We start from the raw sequence: 21,892 nt of genomic DNA on the forward strand, positions 1-21,892 counted from the left end.
CATGGCATGAAGATTTTCAAATTAAACACATCACAATACAAACAACAAACCTTGAGCGCAATTTAGACCTCAATTGGTTCAGGCAAAGCCTCTGGTGGCGGAGCACCACTGCTGCCGTTAAGAACTGTCACATTTCCGTCACCATCAACGTCCACAATTACCGAATCGCCCTCCTTAATATCCCTTGAAAGCATCTTCTCAGCCATACTATCTTCTAGAAGCCTCATGATGGCTCTTCTTAATGGCCTAGCACCATAACTTGGATTATATCCTTCTTCAACAACCCGATCTCTAAATCTCTCAGTTACTTGAAGCTCGATTTCTTTATTTTTCAACCTGTCAAAAACTTCCTTCAACATGATGTCAGCAATCTCTTTGACTTCCAATTTAGTCAACTGTCTGAACACGATCATTTCATCTAATCTGTTCAAGAACTCGGGTCTAAAATACTGTTTTAATTCTTCCGTCACCAAGCTTTTAATTTTATTATAGCTGCTGTCCTTTTCATCGTAGTCAAGGTCAAACCCGATTCTTCGGCCACCTTTTTCAATAACACTACTACCGACATTCGATGTCATAATCAAAAGCGTGTTTTTAAAGTCAACCGTTCGTCCTTTGCTGTCGGTCAACCTTCCGTCTTCAAGAATTTGAAGCATCATGTTGAACACATCCGGATGAGCTTTTTCGATTTCGTCGAATAGGACCACGGTGTAAGGGCGGCGACGGACCGCCTCGGTTAACTGACCGCCTTCGGTGTAGCCGACGTAACCGGGCGGTGAACCGATGAGTTTAGAGACGGTGTGTCTCTCCATGAACTCACTCATATCTAGCCGAATCATGGCTTCTTCGGACCCAAAGTAGTACGTGGCTAGGGCTTTAGCAAGTTCAGATTTTCCAACTCCTGTGGGCCCGGAAAATATGAAGCTGGCAATGGGGCGGTTAGGGTTTTTAAGACCAACGCGGGCCCGGCGAATGGCTCGGCTTATGGCTTTGACGGCTTCATCTTGACCGATGATTCTTGTGTGAAGAGTTTCTTCCATTTTTAGAAGACGGTCAGATTCATCACTGGATACTTTTTCCACTGGTATGCCGGTCCAGGAAGATACGATGTGCTGAATATCCATCTCTGTTACGGTGGGACCCTCCTCTCCTGCCTCGGTTTCTGCTTTGCTCATCTCTTTGTTTTTATCAATGAGTGCTGAGATCTGAGTTTTAAGATCCATTTCTCTATCCCGCAATTCCCCGGCCTATACATTCATTAAAGATATCAATATAGAGGTGGCAAACTTGACCCACTTTGTCCAGTTGGGCCAACATTATCCCTTCAACTGAGAAACAACACCAGAACAAGTGGAAAGATATTACCTTTTCGAAATCTTGACCCCGAACTGCTTCGTTCTTTTCTTTGGTTATCTGTCGAAGGTCTTTTTCAAGCTCTCGGGCTTCTTCTGGGAGCTTCACATGATAGATTATTAAGGTATGGCCAATGAGAAACTAAAAAAAAAAAAAAAAAACATGAGCGGTCTAAAGTTAATACACGTACTTGTGCGTGACGAAGACGGACACGGGAACCGGCTTCATCGATCAAATCGATTGCTTTATCAGGAAGAAAACGGTCACTGCAAGTAACAATAACAATAGACATAGTAAACAGATGAATACTCGACTTATTATAACTGTAATAAAATTTATTACAAGGGAGTTGAAGTGAGGATTCAGTAGATTATTATACCTTATGTACTGGTATGATAACTGAGCTGCAGCAACTAATGATTCATCAGTGTAACGAAGCTTATGATGGATTTCATATCGCTCACGAAGCCCTTTCAAAATCTGTATTGTCTCATCAACTGTTGGCTCGGGTACCTTTACAGGTTGGAATCGTCTCTCAAGTGCTGGGTCCTTCTCAATATGCTTACGATATTCATCCAGTGTTGTAGCACCAATACACTGTACAAATTAAAACTTTTAATAACCATGGAATCAATCAATTCAATAATACTACACAACTATATTTAATGCATCACTTGTTACTTACCTGTAATTCACCTCTAGCAAGAGCTGGCTTCAAAATGTTAGCAGCATCAATAGCCCCCTCTGCGGCTCCGGCTCCAATAAGAGTATGAACCTCATCAATAAATAGAATAATCTCATCACTTTGCTTAATTTCCTCCATTAATTTCTTTAATCTTTCTTCAAATTCTCCGCGGTACTTTGTGCCCGCCACAAGAAGACCCATATCTAGAGTTATCACCTAAAAAAAGCACAAATTTTTAACTATAATTTAAATACCAGGGTTGATATTATGAACTGCAAGATTAATAATAATGAATTACAACTCACCTTTTTCCCCTCTATAGTTTCTGGAACATCACCATTTGCAATTCTTTGAGCAAGGCCTTCTGCTATAGCTGTCTTGCCCACACCAGGTTCTCCGATAAGGCAGGGATTGTTTTTCGTACGTCTGCCCAAAATTTGAGTAACTCGTTCGATTTGTGGTTGCCTTCCAACAACAGGATCTAGCTTACCCTATATAAGTAAAAAATAGAGGAATAAAAACATTATCGTCTGCATAAAAAGTGAATAACTTTGCACTGATTTAACCTAACTTACCTCTTCTGCAAGCTTCGTTAAGTTAGTTCCATATTCTTCAAGTGTTGGCATCTTATTGTTAGAGCTACCACCACCAACTCCAGCACCTACAGCTTCTGCACTCTCACCAACCATTCTGATAACCTATACAAACAATTGAAGTTGAAGATTAAAAATTAATCGAGGAGGAAATAAGTAAAGATCATTTTGCACAATGGTAGAAACTAGAACACAATGAAATATTTGAAGTTTGTAACACTAGAACTTGCCTGTGTGCGAATGTTATTTGGGTCAGCTCCTAAATTTTCAAGAACGCGAGCTGCTACACCTTCACCCTCACGAAGCAAACCAAGAAGCAAGTGCTCTGATCCAATATAATTATGACCTGAAACATTCGGACACGTTAGCTTGTTTACTTTCCACTTAATGATCTGTCTCTATACAGCTTCAGTAAGTAAAATTGTTGTTTTTTTGTCACTAATCTGAAATTTTTTATGTTTCTAGGAGACATAGAATCAGACACCCCGAGGCAAATGGAAACAGAGGCAAATTCAGAAGAAAAAAAAAAAAAAAACAGCCCCAAGTGACCTATAAACAAATCACAGTGTGCATCAACTCTCCCAGTGCATATGTAACATACATATTTGTGAAAAGATAAAAAGAGCGAAAGATTGAGAGGTTACCAAGTTGACGAGCCTCCTCTAACGAAAGTTCCAAAACACGCTTTGCACGTGGTGTAAACGGGATCTCAACAGCAACAAATCCACTTCCCCTACCAATAATCTTCTCTACCTCGACTCTTGCATCTTTCAAATTAATTCCCATTGACTTAAGCACCTTTGCTGCAATGCCAGTGCCTTCACCAATAAGACCCAACAAAATCTGCTCGGTACCCACAAAGTTGTGACCAAGCCGTCTTGCCTCTTCTTGTGCAAGCATAATAACTTTAATAGCTTTCTCAGTAAACCGCTCAAACATGGCTTTTGGCACGATTCGAGATGGCTTTGCTTTTCTAACGGAAGTGGCAGCTGCAACCTTTGAATGAAAATCTTGACCCCTTTTGACCAAGTTGTCTAATGCATTGGTTCCACGTAAACCAGAGAAAGATCTTACTGTCATTGGAGGAGTTTGTAAGCTATACATCATCTTGACTTCCCCTTTTGTTCTGTTAGATCTTTTTGAACGGATCTTGTTTTCACCAGCAACCGTTGAAGGAAAGCTAGTAGACTGAATTAGAGCCCCAGCCATGATTGCAATTAATGACCTGCAAATAATGAATTAATTATCGGTACTAATATGTATGCAGAATAACAATAATTGCAGCTGAAACCACAAGATTAACCATCCGTAGAGAAAATATCCTATCTTATCCACAAAATTATCCTATTAATCATCGAGATAATCAACATTTATTAACGAATTCACACCAAAATTATTCAAAGAATATCATCAAGTATCGACACAAACACGTAATTAAGCTTAATCAAAACCGAAAACCCAACAACACAAAAATGAAGAAAATTAGGTCAAAATAATACCTGAATCAGTGAATTACTAGTTAAAAATAACAGAAGCGCAATAATATTTCAGGACCTCTGTTATTGAGGTCCGTTGATTGTAGAAATGTGAATGATAACAGTTTGTCGGTTTATATATATAGAAAGAATTATAGATAGATAGATAGATAAATACAGTATACACTCCGTATTGAAAGTAGAAATTAGATATAGATACATAAGATGTATGTATATACGTAAAACCGATATTTTGTATTTTTGGTATATGTGTTGTTTTAACACGCCACTCCATCTAGAAATCTAGAATTAAGGTCATGTTTTTCTTTTCTCTTAAATTAATTCGAATGATTAACTTAATGGTCAATATATTGAGAATTTTTAAGTTTGAGTGGTTCTAAATAAGTTTGTGATAAATACACACACTTTTATTGATTTTTCGATAATGACCCTTTAATAAATTGTCACAAAAAACCTGTGTAGCAAAATAAAAAAACACTAACGTTAAAATGAAAATCAAATTACTAACAAGTATAAGAATGACTTTCATTAATATAAAAAAAAAAAAAAAAAAAATTAAAACACATTAGAAAGGAAAGTCTTTAACTCTTTAAAGTATATTTTATTAAAGTTATTAAAATATGTTTAGCTATTAGAAAGGAAAGTCTTTAAAGTATATTTTATTGAAGTTGTAAAATTAACTATTTGCAAAATACATTTTATAAAATATGTAACTATTAAGTTTTTATTTATTAAATAGCTCCGTGCTAATTTAGATACTTCCAATGTTTTGTGTGTTTTGACTTTTTTTTTTATATATAAATATATATGATATATAGTAAATGTCTATGTCACGTGTTTATTTATAGATTAAACTAAAATAAAATACGGAGTATAAATATTATGTTTGATTATAAAAGTAGTTGTTACTATTAAGATGTTGATCGTTGTTTGTATATAGTTACAAGAAATAAGAATAACGTATATGTATATTTATAATCATGTCGAGGAAAGTTGAATGAAGGTTGAATACTCTTAGATGATGCACATGATTGTAAAGATCAAAAGAGAAAAATATTTTAATGATGTATGGCAAAAAAAATGGATATAGAAACCATATCTCTAAGATTTTGTATAATAGATAGTTGTGTTTGATCATTATTTACAATAAAAAATTATAAATTTTGTAAACAAAATGAAATATTTAGGGGTGGTCAAAATTCAAAAACATATACTGGCCACTGGCGTCTTGCTATTGTGCGGTGATGTAGAATGTAATGGGGAGACTTTAGGACCGCCCAAGACGAGGAAGGTTGGACAAATAACGGCCATTTGATTTTAATGCAACGTTTTCTTCAAAGAGATTTTGATTTTAAGGACAAAGTGCCAAACATCTAAAAATGTCGCACGCTACCAAAATATCAAATACAGCAGTAAGTTGTTTTATAACGCTACGAGTACATTTATGAACGCGTGAAATATGGTGAAAACCGACGATAAAGAATAAGAGGATATCATCGATTTGAGCTAACAAAATAGCAATAGCAAAACAAATTAACTAAGACAAACCATAATACCATATAAACAGGTTTTTCAAGAGAAGTAATTTAAGCACAAACTAGTTTTAGCTAAGTTGTCAAAATCACAAAAGTGTTCACATTTGATGTGCCACAACACATTAATGTACACACTACAAAGCCAAAGGGCTTAGAGGAAACACAGTCTAGACCTCGTATGAATTCTAATTCTCGGCTTCCATTGATACTCCAACGTCGTCATCTACTATAACATCCTCATCTGTGTCTTTTTTATCACCAGCAACTATCCTCGTTATTTCCTCTACTTCACTCGTTTGATTCAGCTGATACCTTAATCTTCGGATCTCAGCCTCTTTGTCTTCAAGCTTCTCTTCCAATATAAGAACCTAAATAAAGGCAGCCGTGATATATATATTTGTCAGTAATCATAATCATAAAAACACTTTCAAGCATAGAAAATAAACAGCCATTGCTATCAGTAATCATAACATATGTCAAGCATAGAAAATTAAACCACGTGAAAAATCATTCGGTATTGTCTATTAGTGGCCAAATTGAGATATAGCCACTGCTACATGCCTACAAGAGCAAGTTGGGTACCAGTAAACACTATGGCCATCTTTTAAAGTAAACTATTAACATTTTTGATAACATAAACAATGCTCTTACAATATTATCTAGACTAGATTTTGAAGTTTTTAATACATATAATGTACAAGGTCATAAGTATTGATAACAGACTTATGCTGACTACACAATCGTTTAATTCATTGTACCAGTTTCATTATGATTATATAGCTAATAGCTAACTTTATTAGACCCGTTTGAAACATAATATAACACATTCATAAGTAAATGGGCTTGAGTTGCAATTTCTAGTACGTTAGAACAAGGTAATGGTGGGTTGATCCTAGGATAAACAGTCAACTAGTTGGATACTTCACTTGCCGTCAAGTAAGTTGGCTTATAAAAATGACTGTCCTTATGGCATTCTTTAAGGTTACCTAATATAAAATTAAACTGTTAATTAAATATAAACATTCCATATACAAATAATAAATCTTTTAATTAATTTAATATTAATATTATCATTGAGTATAAAGTACAATTAATTATGGAATAGATGCTTTGTAAATGCGAAAGATGAAGAATATATAATTACTAGTTTAAATTTATTTTAAGTAACCTTAGCGGGGATTCCTTAAGGGCACTCGTTATCAAAACTCATAAGGAGTTATGAAATCAACTCCATTCACACATGACAACCAATATTTTTTATAATTTGGGAATATCGGGTCTCCTTGTGTATATGAAACGAATAAATAAAAATAGCAAATCGAATCAAGCTTAAATAACCATATAGCACAAAACAAGAAACAACAATGAGAAATCTTGAAAGGGTAAAACAGATAAAATACCATTTCATTTGATTTTTCAACATCATTTGTCAGTCCTTCCATGTGCTTGAATAATCCTGCATGAAGTAAACACAAACTAATATAGTAAATAACAAAACACAACGTAAATTAATCGGAGGGTAATATGATAGAAGCAGCAGTTGTGTGACACTTCTTACCCAACATTCCAAATGACCCGAAACAAAAAGTTTAACTAGAAAGGGACATTTGGGATATACTGTAATAAAACTCATAGAAAACAGCGACTTATTATTCTTTGAGCATCGAAATCAATGTGAGATTAAACTATTATGAAAACACGTATGTTTATCTACAAACGGTTAAACATGTAACAATCAAACAAATAAAAAATTCAACCTTCATAATGGTTTCTGAGTTCTACATTCTGAGCTTTCTGCGAAGCAAGTTTCATTGACAACTCATGTATCTGCAAACAATAACTCTAAAATGGTTAGCAACCACAACTTTCAAAATTACCCATAAAAGAATCATCTGAGCCCACCAAATTTCACACGTCTTGAGTACAACAGAGCAGTTTGATAAGCAAAATATTACATTAAGAGAAGCGTTATTGGATAACAGCTTCTCATAGTTTGTACAGTGCCTTTAAGAGATCACTCAAACAGGACCATCATCGTTTAATATTTTTTGTTGTAAAAGTACCAATCATCGCCCAACTTAAGAGAACCACAAGTCTTTAATTCAAAACAAAGTCTGGTCGTTTATAATTCTATTTTCTTCTTTCGATATTATACTAAAAGTTTGTCTAATTACGTGACTCGTGAGAGCCATGAATCAACATGAGTTGGAAGAGTTGATAAATGACTCGTAAGAATAAAGGTGATTTAGAGACGAGGTCCAAGATGCCTCGTTTTTAAGGAAATCTGACGCGACTCGTAAGAGTCTAACTTTTTAAGTATTTCAGGTCACTTTAATTGCTTTGATTAGACCAACTTTTTAAGTTTGAACATTTCACCTATTACAGGTAATAAAATATAACCCCCATCAGCTCATTTCTGAGTAAGCTTTTGAATATAACATACATTTAAAATATATAATTTAGGGTGTAAGCTTTTGAATACGGTTTAGGTGACTTTTGAGCCGCTTGAACCATTTATAACCCATTTCTTTCTTGGCTATTTTTACATTTGATTCCTTGTCAATACAATACAACCCAAATTACCATTTCCGCATAAATTTACTGAAAATTATCACCTCTATAAATCTAAAAATTAACTTACCTTTCCTTCCTTAGCTTGATTCCCTATCTCCTCATTTTCTTCTTGTAGGGTCCTGCATTTTGCCATTAGACTCTTTCCCATTTTGCTTTGTGGGGTGAAGTTAACTGCAGCAACATTATCCTGCAGCTCCTTTACTTTTTTATCCTTCTCCTCTACCAAATTCTGGATTTGTAAATTCATGTGCATTCAGTAATGTACAACTAAGTATACACTAAAACCCATATCTCAAGCAAAATATAAGGTAAAAGTTACACACTGCTTTTTTTACTTATTTTCCAAAGCTGCAATCACTCAGGTGATTCAGATTCTAGGTGGAATACTTTATATCTATGTGCTTGTATTTTTTATATTTTTAAATTTTAAACTTTAAACATAAAGGTATTTTAAGTAATGTGCTGCATGTTTGTAATTTTAAAAGTAGACTTAAAGTATCACTGTGTTGTAAATAATTGAGAATGGAAATACTTTGGTGAAATTTTATTTGGAAAAAGTTATTCTTAGGGCCGAGTCATGAGTCCATGCATCTAAGTATCATTATATTTAATTTAATGATAGTATAAAGTAAAATTTAAATATAATGTTTGGCCTTGAATGAAAACTAAGCACAACTACTCGAATGATAGTAAAAATGTATCAAAATACGTTCAGGATTGTCCAATCTAGATACCTTCAAACGCATAAATTCCTCATGGATTGCAGGATCAAGCAATAATCTTCTTGCCTGCAAAATATAGAACAGATATTTTCGTATATATAGAAATATAAAGTAACCATAAACATGCAGTTACTCGACCAAAGAAAGAATATTTTGTTTTGCATGTACATATAACTAAAAATCTACAAATATGCAAATACAGGTATTGGTCAACGCGACCTGAAGCACGATTAGAAGGTAATCGTGTTTATAAAATAATTATTACAGCCTTGGATACTGAAAAAACAAGAAATAAAGTAGTTGTTGTAGGTGACTTTCAACACGTTTCACTCATTTGACCCATTGAAGATAGAACACAACCCAAATGAACCCATTAATATGTAATTGGCAGAAAATTGTCACCTCTGAAAAACAGATACAACTACACTGTGAAAAAGTAGTTCAATAATTTCAGAAATTTTCTACTACACGTTTTGTCTTGAAAAAGATGTAAGAAATAGGTGTACCTGCATTGAAAGAGGCTTGAGTTGCGATCTTAGATCCCGAACTGCAGACTAAGGAATTTGAAAAATAAAAGTTGATTAGTTGACATATAAATAAGGAATTGCGTACATTTAATACTTATATAAAGCATTTGAAACTCGCCTGAACACCTGCTATAATAAATCAATGTAGTAGAAATAAATGGCAAAACGCAAATGATTTGTTATAAGAATATGTATAGTAATAACAACTGAAAACAAAAGCACCTTCAAATCTGCTATTTCCTGCTCTCGCTTTGCAATGGTTACTATAAATGCAGCTTCCTTTTTCCTTGATTTTTCTAGCTGAGCACAATAATGCAATAACCATAAATCAACAAAATTTGACAATAATTTGCAACTACAAATTAGAGGTTGAACACTATTTGTAAAATATAACTAATTTAATCCAAACCAGAATGTCAAATATTATAATAAATTCGTATTATCAATCTTACTTGGAATAAAGGTGATATATGAGATTATGTTTTATGCATTGAAAATACACTTGGGCACGTTTGAACCTGTCTGGCAAATCCTACCATTTTGACCAGTTTGTTTTGGTCTAATTTTGTTTACTTACGTGACCCATTAGATAAAGATTAATCAAAGACATAAGAAAATGGGCTAAGATTGCCACCTTTATCACAAAGACATATATTTTTACAACAAACCTGCTCTCTAACAGACTCCTCAGACGATTTTAGGTTTTGAAGATAATGGATCACTACGCTAGGCTCTGCAAAGGTAGCATAAACATCAGCAACCATTATTTCATTATCAAACAAGCTTCAAAAAATAAATCTATGAATACATAATACATGACGTGTTTAATCTTTAGAAGTTTTAAAAGAACATATATAAGAAACCAACCAACTGATGAGCCCTGAGGAATAAACGATTCCTTCTGAAAGGCACAATGCCATTTTTGATTTTCTGCCTTCGCAGCTTCAAGCTCTGACTATAACCAAAATTCGTAATATCAAATACTCCATAAATAAGATAACAACGTAGAGGAAAGGGGCACATGAATGAGTCAAACAGGTTAGGCTGACCTGAACAACTATTTCATATTACTGTTTAAAATAAATAATTAGTGTCAAATACGACTGTGAAGACACATTAATTCACTAATAATCTAAACTTGTCATAAAGATTTAGAAAGGTGTGTGCATCTAATAAAATACACTTTGTATAACTTCAACCAGTTTGAACTGTTCCGTTTGAAACAAATTATTTATACCCATTTGACCCTATTAAAGATAAAGCCAAATCCACTCATTTTTAAGTAAATTCTTCGCGTTGCCACATCTAGTAATACAGATTAAGTAATTTGTTGCATAAGATTTGTGAAAAATGGTGAAAGTAATAGAGACATGTTAAAATTAAGTTGATACATACTTGGCATGTAGCAAGAGTATCCTTACAGCTCTGGAGACTACAGATTAAAAGCACAAAGAAAGATATGCATAAGCGGATTTATATATATTTCAGATGCAAGTATTATGAAAAGACTTTAACCTTCAAAATCAAGAAGCCCAAGAAAAATCGAGTAGTGATACCTTTCGCGAAGAGATAAAATCATCCCGGTTGCCACACCTGGTGCGGTTTCTTCTACTTTTATGTTAGCCTGAAATGAAAACATGGTAATAACAAAAATCACCTACCTTAACTAATAGAAACTGCTCCACTAAAGTAATATATACACCTATAGAATGAATATATTAGGAGTATGATAGAAGAATAATTATTTTTTCTAAAAATAAAAGAACAGAAAGAATTGTAGTCAAACAACGCTCAAGTAAAAGCGTTATTTGTTTGAAGGAAAAAACTAAAAGTTATTTGCAGCTACATATATCATTGAAACGGTAAACGTAAATAACAAGCTGTTATGTATCAAACCGTATATAGAACACATTCAAATTGTCCATTTTGCAAGAACAGGGTGTAATGTGGTGAGGAAAGTTGTGGAAAGTAAATGAGGAACTACAAACGTAGGCAGAGATAGAGTATTAAAGGTAGCCAGAAACTTTAAAACATATGACAAAGGAGAAAAAAGACTAATATCATGTTTGCTTCAAAGGCGTAAATATTATTGATGATGTAAACGATAAATCACAATTGGAAAATTAAAGGCATATTTACTCTAACTCTCTTATAATTATGTATATAACTGCTAATAGTTTCTATCACATACAACACTTCAAAATAGTCCATGATACAACCATATTGATATGTAACTAAATTTTACAGCAAAATCTCTTATTCAGTTCTGCACAAAATTGCAAGTTTTTATGATGCAACTGCAAATATGTTAATAAATTCTACAAAACTATAAATAAATATACATGAAACAATTGCCACAAATCAAGACAATAACCAAAGTGCAAAACAAACCTTTTTGGATCCAAATATATCGTCTTCATCATCATCAATATCTCCAAACCCTCTCTTAGTGCCTAAAATAGAATAAGAAAATCAAAACATAAATAGAGAGCAATTGAACTAAATTCAAACGAACTGATCGCTTAAATATCCATTATTAATTCAAACCTGATACTCTCGTAGGGTTAGTGCCAGCGAAATCACCGCCAAAATCATCATCCTACAATATCAGATCAAATAAAAGATAAAACATGTACGGAATCATGTAATATACTGTAAGAAATAACGTATCGACAGAAAGACTGCAAAACCCTAGCAGTTCAATACTTACGTCGTCGATGTTAGGATGTGATGCCATTGGTGTAATCTATCTAATTATGTAGGATTGTAAAACCCTAACCTTTGTTTGGATTTGAAATTTGGCTGATGGTAGTAAGACGGAGGAGGGTAAGAGTAATGGAAAATACAAAAAAGGGGTAAGTAAATGCATCAGAGTTCGGGTTTCGAATGTATGGAACAAGATACCCGAGCCGACTACCCGGAATATGTGATTCGGAAGCATCAGAGTTCGGGTTTCGAATGTATGGAACAAGATACCCGAGCCGACTACCCGGAATATGTGATTCGGAAATACCCGAAATTAGGTAATTGCATAGTACCCGGTCCAATATGTATGGTGGGTTTAAATTGTATCAGAGCGGGCCTGATCCCGGTATCCAATCAACCGCGACCATTTGTAATGGTTAGCGGTGTCACTTGTGTTGTCACTTGCCTTTTTGCACTTTTTGGATGAGTAGGACATGTTTCTTTGTTGAGTGGAGTATTGATGGTGTTTCTTTTTTGTGTTAGTTTGAAGTATTTTTTTTTTTTTTTTTAAAAAGCAAACTATATATTAAAAAACAAGAATATGTACAAAAGGGAGGTGGGGTAGCCAAAGCAGCTACACAACACCAAGACACGAAAAAGTAAACACGCTACACGAGAAAACTATAACTAGATAAAGTATAAACACGAAAAAAGCATCTATCAACCCGGATCAATATTCACTTGCGCCACACTAGGATTATACGGATTTAAAAGCCATTGATGCCAAGACACACAAAACTTATTCGAACGATTTTTCACCCTTTCAAAGACATAACTTGAACCTCATTAATAATCTTTGAAGGAGCCCATGCGTCGTTACGAAAAACCTTTAGATTTCTATTTTTCCAAATGAGATAACACGTCACCCAAATTAATAATCATGTCTTCCAAAGTGGAACTCGAAGGAAAGGGAAGATTCCACCATTGATGGATGCCGATCCAAATATCTCGAGCGGATTTGCAAGAAAAAATGGCATGATCTACCGACTCGACCGCGTCGTTACATATAGGGCATAACAACGAGTCCAAGTCGATCCCCCTTTTGTCGAGTTCCTCTTTAACCGCGATTCTTTTCCTTAGAGTTCTCCAAACGAAAAGTCCCACTTTTTGCGGAATAAGATTATTTCTAAGAGTAACCGAAGCTGAAGATTCCCTTGGAAGAAGCTTGCCGTCAATTGTAGAACCCAAAGATTTTGTATTGAAAACTCCACTTTTGTCTCCTTTAAACTTCCACGTGCTACAACCTGATCCCATATTCGAACAAGTCTTGATGATGTTTGTCAGAGTTTCTAATTCCCCGTTTAACCTGCCTGAAATATCTCTAGTCCAATCCCAATCAAAAGTCCAGCCATCGTTCATGTATTTTGCTCGATCTCTGATGGATGCTGTTGGCCGGGTATCCAATCTGAAAAGCCTCGGACATAAATTTTTCAAAGGGATGTTGCTTGCCCATTGATCAAACCAAAATAAAGTGTCGTGACCGTCTCTAATTTGTCTTTCGAATAAACTCTCCAAGTTAATGCCAATCTTGTTTAGATCAGCCCCAACTTTTATGATGCTATTCCAAACTGTACTCTGTTTCACAATAACACTTTCACAATTAGAACCCAGCCCCCCCTCCCTCCCATATATGCTTTTAATGATTTTAACCCAAAGTGAGTCGCTTTCAGTACGAAAATGCCACCACCATTTACTCAATAAAGCCCAATGTTTTGCTTTAAGAGTCCCAATGTTCAACCCTCCCTCTTTATAAGGCAAAAGAATAGTATCTCATTTAACCCATGAAAGATTTGATCCTTCACCCGACCCGCCCCAAAAAAACTTACGACACATACTCTCGAGAAGGTTGATGATGCAAGAAGGAGCACGAAACAACGAGAAGAAGTATAGAGAAAGACTATTAAGCACCGCCTTTATAAGAGTTAATCTACCCCCAAAAGACATCATTCGAGCTTTCCAATCCGATAAACGCTTACTAAACTTATCGATTATGGGATTCCATGCTACTTTTTTGTTCATTTTGTCACTGATAGGCATCCCTAAGTATGTAAAAGGAAGTGATCCCGAAATACACCCCAACGTAGTTGCCATATTATCAAATTCCACCCGATTAACACCAATCCCATACAAGTGGCTCTTAGCCATATTAATTTTGAGACCTGACACCTTTTCATAACACTCTAGGGTTTTGTGCACATTACTAACATTCCTTTTGTTCCAATCACCAAAGAAGATCGCGTCATCCGCGAATTGGAGATGCGAAATGTTGATCTTATCACGCCCGATCTCCACCCCCTTATGATATTATTCCTTCCCGCAATTTTAGCTAATATGTTCAAACCTTTACTAGCTATAATGAAAAGACAAGGAGAAAGTGGATCACCTTGCTGAATCCCTCTTTGAAGACTAAACTTGTGATGCCCCGTACAAAATTAACGTGTACGGATCATCAACAACAGGATCATTACAATGTCAAACACTATATGCTGTTTTAAAATAAGTTTGCATTCATAAAACGGAGTGACGTCTTAACCGACATTAAAAGTTTTACAACGAAAGTATGCTTCTATGAATAGAAGCAATTAATAATAGTACATGACCCATAGGTCGTTACAAATTCATTTTTTCAAAAGTAAAATAGTTTGAATATAAAATAAACGTTTCATGCGAAGACATCTCTAATAAGCGCAGCGGGAGTCTACAAAGCATGGCAACTACAGCGAAAGCAATCAAACCTTAAGCACCTGAGAAAAACATGCTTAAAAACGTCAACACAAAGGTTGTTGAGCTATAGTTTAAGTATAACAGTAATGTAAGGTAGGCCACGAGATTTCAGTGTTTCAAACAGTATGAAAAGTATATGTATAACCGTGGGCACTTGGTAACTAACTTAACGTAAATAACACCCCCTAAAAGTACACTTGGCGAGTGCGTAAGTTTACGAAGTATTAAACACCTGTTAAATACTAGCGCTACTAGCCCGAGTGGGGATGTCAAACCTTATCGATCCATATCTAAGATTCGCGTTCACCGATTCATAGACCAATGACTAAACGTTACCGAGCTAAGGGGAAAGTTTATGTCGTTGTATAACCCACCCATATATAAAGTTTAAGTACTCGTGCCTAGTATGTAAAACGTAAAATGCGCATGTGTGACGACCCCGTCAAAACACTTAACGGATCCGTCAGTTGGTCCCATAGCTTGATCGGACTTAAATGAATTAAATAAACAAAGTTGCATTCTTTTATTTCAAAATGTTACCCAAAAAGGAAACAAACCAAATTAAGTAGTTTGAAAACCAACCAACCATAATATTAAACCAAAAGTTGACACAAAACATTGCCAACAACCCACAATTTAAATTATCCAAAATAGAATGCAAACTTAAGTTTCATAAATAGTTTCATAAAATCTGCCCAAATGCATGCAGACTCTTCTAACGACAGCGGAAGCATCAAATAACTCAAGTACCTGTGAAAACATGCAAGTAAACTGTCAACACAAAGGTTGAGTGAATTATAGGTTTAAATAAATAAGTAAACTTTAGACCACAAGATTTAAAAAAAATGTTAGAAAACATTAAACATTATTCCATTATCAATGAGCCACCTGGTAACCACTTAACCCTTTATTTACCCTTGCCAAACACAATAAAAATATACACTTGGACAGTGTATCTACAACAAATTACGAAGTACTAAACATTCCGATTATAAATTGCTAGCGCGACTAGCTCGAAATGGGGTTGTCAAACCCGATAGATCTATCCGTAGGATTCGCGTTCACCGGTAGAAATCAATGATTACAGTTACCAGACTAGGGAATATTTTTGTCCAACTCACAATGAATAATTAAATTTAACTGTTACTTGTGTCTAAACGTAAATAAAAATGCATGTAATCACATCCCAAAAATATACTTTGAAAAGTATGTAAAAACGGGACTATAACTCACCTTAAATAGCAACTGAAGAAATCTCACAAACAAGCGAACAGCAAGTAAAGTAAAGTGATCAAGAAAGATCACAACGCCGACCTATAAATAAAGCAGGTCGAAATAAATAACTAACTTAGGTCAAGTCTTAGTATGATAGCTATTGTACATGTTGCAAGTAGACATAGAACATTACTCAGCAAGCATCGGTTTGATTGGAACAGCATAAGGACACACACTTTCTATTTTTAGAAAGTTTCTATTTTTAGCAGGTTTCCATTTTTGGAAAGTTTCTATTTTTAGAAAGTTTCTATTTTTGGAAAGTTTCTATTTTTGGAAAGTTTCCAAATTTAGAAAGTTCTATTTTTAGAAAGTTTTGAAGTTAGGAAAGTTTCCTTATTTAGAAAGTCAACTGAAGTCAACTGGAAGTCAAAGTCAACCGAAAGTCAACTTAAAAGTCAACCTTGGTCAAACATAATCAATATTAATTTTAAAAGTGTAAGTTATAATAATAACATAGGTTATAATGTTATTTAAAGTCAAATGTGTATAATAAAGTCTTAACATAAGTTTAATTTAATAAAAAATGAATTATTAAAGTTAATATAAGTTGAAATGTTATAATTAGTATAACATAAGTATTTAATTAATTAATTAAATATCAATCATAATATAAATATTATTAATTTATAATGAATTTTAAATCATATCATAGGTATTATTAATTAATAATGAATTATTAATCATATCATAAGTTTCTAATTAAAATTATTAAATCATAAGTATTTAATAATTAAGTCATAATTAAATAATAATTAAGTCATAATTAAATAATAATTAAGTCTTATAATAATTAAATAATTATTTAATATTTATTATAAGTCTTTTAATAATTTCTCAAAAACAAATTTAATACTTATCATAAGTATTTTCCTTTAATAATAAAAGTATTACTAATCATAAGTTTAATTAAAATGTTAATTAAATTATAATTAATAATTAAATGATATAATAAATATTTATATCATATGTTTTAAATAATAATAATTACTTCTTTTATCATAAGTAATTAATTAATAATGAATTCCATAAATTTTATCATAAGTTTAATCATTAACCATAAGTTTTAAGTTTAAAAGTTCGTCGGGTCGTATCTTGAGCCCCGGGTGTCGGTTTCGGGCAAGCCACATATGCAACTTCACCTACTCAAACCACCCGACACAATTATGAACTCAAAAACACTCCAAGAACAGTCCCTAGGTCATGGATATCAGCCATGACAACATTTGGGAAATCAATTTACTCAAAACGGTAATTCGGGCACAACGGGTGAACCGTGGCTCGGATTTAGGTGACCCGAACATAAAAATTCGTCTCACCATCAGTCCTAACCAAATGACACACCCTAAAGACACCAAGGATGGTCACAAAGTCGGACCCAACCTTGTTCATGCCAAGAACACCTTTCAATCTTTAACAAAAACCAAATTAAGCATATCTAGGGCTCCGGGAATCGAAACGACATGAATCCGGAGTCTAAAATTAATGTCTTGACGAGAGGAACTCATTTATGTACTTTATTTTAACATTCATATCAGTTATATAGTCAGAATATACGAATCAAACTGCTGTCCAAAATTTACAAACCGAAATCATACGCAAACGAGTAATTCTACGCATCCAAACAACATTACAACAACTAATATACATCATACTAATAATATAAACTCAAAATACAGAAATATAAATAAATATGAAAAGTTCTAGGGTTAGGGTTTATACCCTAATCGAGAATCAAAGAATATAGATGTGTAGAGAAAGACGAGAGGAATCCGATTATGCAAGCCAATTGATGATCCAAGCAATAAAAAGTGGTGAAGATGGTGATGTATGGTGGTGGTGGCGACGGCCTAGAGGGGAGAGGGAGAGAGGAGAGCTCAAAATAGAATTAGGTTTTGTGTTTTTGTAAAATGAAGTGGAAAAAGAAAAATCAAGGGAGTATACTCCCTCCCTTGGTGAACTTCGGCCGAATGGGGGTCATGGGGGTGGGCCCCATGGCCCAATTTTGCTAAATGGTGAAATCCTTGTGGCCCGAGATCCCGTACGAAGCCCGAAACGCGAAAACACGCTTACGCGATTAAAAATCCGGAAAGATAACAAACGCGCGACGAAAAATAAATATAAATACACCTAATAATAATATGACCTTAAAATATCATATTTAAAATATTTAGGATTTAAAAATCCCGAAAGCTCGACCGTTGGTTTAAAAACCGAAAAGATTCGCCGGATGGAAATCCGCGGAACGTAGGAACGTATAATTTAAAATATGAATACATATATCCACATAACACATAATAATTATTATATATATATTATTACAAAAATAATAATATAGGTCATGGAAATGACGTGGCACACTAACAGTTAACGGTCGTTAAATAATTAACGGAAAAAGATAACGGAAAAAGTAGGGTCGTGACAGCATGTATTCTCAGTTCCCAAAATAGTTAAAGTAAAAATGGATTCTATAACTCACAGTGGAAAGTAGTAAAAGTCGATACGCGGGAATAGTAAGCAAGTGGTTGGTCCGAAAGGTCCTCAACCTAAGTCAAAAGTTACTAAGTCAGTAAATCGTTCCCAAAGGTTTAAAAGTATGTAAATTAGGTCTTAAGTATCATCATCATTCATCATTAATCAAAAAGTGTAAAGTAAGTTTCAATCAAGAATAGAGTTTGAAATAAAGGCTGACTTCGTTCGGGCGCCACGACCTCTATACAAACTGAAATGAGGTGAGACCAGTGTCTATGGCTCCGTATATGAGTCCCCTAGAGGCTGACCAATTTCCAGAACCAAACTCGTCTTCGTTTGACAGTGAGTGCGAGTAGGTCAGAAATTTCAGCACAACGTGAACAGCAAATTCAGCCAAACACTTCTTTAAGTTCGAAATATGGAAAACATCGTGAACAGCACTGAGTTCTTGTGGCAACTTCAAACGATAAGCCACCGGTCCAACTCTTTCAATGATCTTAAACGGTCCCACAAAACGAGGACTTAACTTCCCTCTTTTACCAAAACGAATAACACCCTTCCAAGGCGAAACTTTTAACATAACACGATCACCAACTTGAAATTCAACATCTTTCCTTCCTTTGTCGGCATAACTCTTTTGCCGACTTCTAGCAGTTCTCAACCTTTCTTTAATTTGAACAATCTTCTCAGTAGTCTCGTGAATAATCTCTGGACCTGTAAGTTGAGCATCCCCAACCTCATTCCAACAAATAGGAGATCTACATTTCCTACCGTACAAAGCTTCAAACGGTGCGGCTTTAATACTTGCGTGGTAGCTGTTGTTATAAGAAAACTCAGCTAACGGCAAATACCTATCCCACCCATTTCCAAAATCAATCACACAAGCTCGCAACATATCTTCTAATGTCTGAATGGTCCTCTCACTTTGACCATCCGTTTGAGGATGATAAGCGGTGCTCATATCCAATCTAGTGCCCAAGGCTTCTTGCAACGATTGCCAAAATCTCGATACAAATCGACTATCTCTGTCGGAAATTATAGAAACGGGAACACCATGCCTCGAAACAATCTCTTTCAAATACAAACGGGTGAGTTTCTCCATGGAATCGGTTTCCCTAATCGGCAAAAAGTGAGCCGACTTAGTGAGTCGATCTACAATCACCCAAATCGCATCGTAGCCACCCGAAACTCTTGGTAACTTAGTGATAAAATCCATAGTGATACCTTCCCACTTCCACTCGGGAATTTCTGGTTGTACCAACAATCCGGACGGTTTTTGATGTTCAGCTTTGACCTTAGAACAGGTCAAACACTTAGCCACATACGTAGCCACATCACCTTTCAAATTTGGCCACCAATACAGCTCCTTAAGATCATGGTACATCTTCCCTGAACCAGGATGAATAGAGTACCTAGACTTATGAGCCTCATCCAAAACAAGTTGTCGCAGTTCACCAAACTTCGGAACCCAAAGACGTCCTACAAAGTACCTAGTACCATCTGCTCGAATCTCAAATTTCTTAGCCATACCTCTTACGTTCTCTTTCACAAAATTCTCTTCCTTTAAGGCTTCTTGTTGTGCCTCAAGAATCTGCCTTGCGAGGTTTGATCTAACTGTCATATTCAAGGCCCTAACCCTGCGAGGTTCAGTCCTTTCTTTACGACTCAATGCATCAGCCACAACATTGGCCTTACCCGGGTGATACAAAAGGTCACAATCGTAATCATTCAACGTCTCAATCCATCTTCGTTGTCTCATGTTCAACTGTTTCTGATCGAGGATATGTTGAAGACTTTTGTGATCTGTGTACACAGTACTCTTGACCCCATACAAATAATGTCTCCAAATCTTAAGTGCAAAAACAACGGCCCCCAACTCTAAATCATGAGTTGTATAGTTCTGCTCGTGAATCTTCAACTGACGTGATGCGTACGCAATAACCTTCTTTCGTTGCATCAAAACGCAACCATAGCCTTGTCGTGATGCGTCACAATAAACAACAAAATCATCATTACCCTCCGGTAGAGACAATATCGGAGCGGTAGTCAGTTTCTTCTTCAAAATCTGAAAAGCATTCTCCTGTTCATCCTTCCACTCATACTTTTTCCCTTTATGCGTTAAAGCAGTCAGAGGTTTCGCTATACGAGAGAAATCCTGGATGAACCTTCGATAGTAACCTGCCAATCCTAAGAACTGACGAATTTGAGTAGGAGTTTTCGGGGTTTCCCACTTTTCAATCGCCTCAATTTTAGCAGGATCAACTTGTATTCCTTGTTTGCTAACAATGTGACCAAGGAACTGAACTTCTCTTAACCAAAAAGCACACTTAGAGAACTTAGCGTACAACTCTTCTTTCTTTAACAAATCAAGTACTAACCTCAAGTGTTCTTCGTGCTCTTCATCACTCTTAGAATAGATAAGAATGTCGTCGATGAAAACAATAACGAACTTGTCCAGATAGGGTCTACACACACGATTCATGAGGTCCATGAACACAGCAGGTGCATTTGTCAATCCGAACGGCATAACAAGAAATTCAAAGTGACCGTAACGGGTGCGAAAAGCAGTTTTTGAAACATCAGATTCTTTAACACGCAACTGATGATAGCCAGAACGAAGATCAATTTTTGAATAAACAGAAGAACCCTGAAGCTGATCGAACAGATCATCAATTCTCGGAAGAGGATAACGATTTTTAACAGTGAGCTTATTCAGTTCACGATAATCAATGCATAAACGAAAAGAACCATCCTTCTTCTTAACAAACAGAACAGGAGCTCCCCAAGGGGACGAACTAGGACGAATAAAACCTTTGTCTATCAACTCACGGAGTTGACTTGACAATTCTTGAAGTTCAGAAGGCGCAAGACGATAAGGAGCACGTGCTACAGGAGCAGCGCCAGGAACAAGATCAATTTGGAATTCTACCGCGCGTTGCGGCGGAAGGCCAGGTAAGTCATCGGGAAACACCTCGGGAAAATCCCTAACAATATGAACGTCATCAACGTTCTTTACTTCCTTACTAGGACCAACAACATGAGCAAGGATAGCATGACAGCCCTTGCGGAGATGTTTACGAACTTTCATACAGCTAATAAGGTTTAACTGTGTGCATTTCTTATCTCCAAAGACCATCAGTGGCTCTCCAATCACATCAGTAATACGAACAGCCTTATCATAACAGACGATCTCG

General features: G+C 35.3%; 2 protein-coding genes across 2 annotated transcripts; both read right to left on the reverse strand.

The window, feature by feature from the left end:
* Positions 1-18: 18 nt before the first annotated feature.
* On the reverse strand, positions 19-4,251 carry LOC139840159 (ATP-dependent Clp protease ATP-binding subunit ClpA homolog CD4B, chloroplastic-like). The gene is made up of 10 exons (XM_071830383.1): positions 4,131-4,251; positions 3,276-3,856; positions 2,862-2,977; positions 2,614-2,736; positions 2,344-2,529; positions 2,039-2,254; positions 1,733-1,950; positions 1,544-1,619; positions 1,366-1,455; positions 19-1,247 (listed from the first exon to the last, which is right to left on the reverse strand). The coding sequence occupies exons 2-10, from the start codon at positions 3,838-3,840 to the stop codon at positions 63-65; spliced, it is 2,775 nt and encodes a 924-aa protein (XP_071686484.1). The 5' UTR covers positions 3,841-3,856; positions 4,131-4,251; the 3' UTR covers positions 19-62.
* A 1,429-nt stretch (positions 4,252-5,680) lies between these two features.
* LOC139840260 (FKBP12-interacting protein of 37 kDa-like) lies at positions 5,681-12,341 on the reverse strand. Its single transcript, XM_071830513.1, has 14 exons — positions 12,196-12,341; positions 12,033-12,084; positions 11,877-11,938; positions 11,042-11,109; positions 10,881-10,917; positions 10,353-10,440; positions 10,154-10,218; positions 9,708-9,785; positions 9,465-9,512; positions 8,971-9,024; positions 8,304-8,465; positions 7,420-7,489; positions 7,063-7,118; positions 5,681-6,030 (listed from the first exon to the last, which is right to left on the reverse strand). Exons 1-14 carry the CDS (start codon positions 12,220-12,222, stop codon positions 5,848-5,850), a joined length of 1,050 nt encoding a protein of 349 aa, XP_071686614.1. The 5' UTR covers positions 12,223-12,341; the 3' UTR covers positions 5,681-5,847.
* Positions 12,342-21,892: the final 9,551 nt, after the last annotated feature.

This window comes from Rutidosis leptorrhynchoides, chromosome 4 (assembly GCF_046630445.1).
Source record: "Rutidosis leptorrhynchoides isolate AG116_Rl617_1_P2 chromosome 4, CSIRO_AGI_Rlap_v1, whole genome shotgun sequence".
In the NCBI taxonomy this organism is placed as follows: domain Eukaryota; kingdom Viridiplantae; phylum Streptophyta; class Magnoliopsida; order Asterales; family Asteraceae; genus Rutidosis; species Rutidosis leptorrhynchoides.

Excerpts from the sequence above, each read along its gene's own strand:
- LOC139840159 (XM_071830383.1), bottom strand. The coding sequence starts at position 3,840 with ATGGCTGGGGCTCTAATTCAGTCTACTAGCTTTCCTTCAACGGTTGCT. Across the intron at positions 2,978-3,275 it reads AGAGGAGGCTCGTCAACTTG|GTCATAATTATATTGGATCA; the intron begins GTAACCTCTCAA and ends CGAATGTTTCAG. Across the intron at positions 1,456-1,543 it reads TCCGTCTTCGTCACGCACAA|CTCCCAGAAGAAGCCCGAGA; the intron begins GTACGTGTATTA and ends TATCATGTGAAG.
- LOC139840260 (XM_071830513.1), bottom strand. The coding sequence starts at position 12,222 with ATGGCATCACATCCTAACATCGACGAC. Across the intron at positions 12,085-12,195 it reads CACATCCTAACATCGACGAC|GATGATGATTTTGGCGGTGA; the intron begins GTAAGTATTGAA and ends CTGATATTGTAG. Across the intron at positions 9,025-9,464 it reads TCAAGCCTCTTTCAATGCAG|GCAAGAAGATTATTGCTTGA; the intron begins GTACACCTATTT and ends TATATTTTGCAG.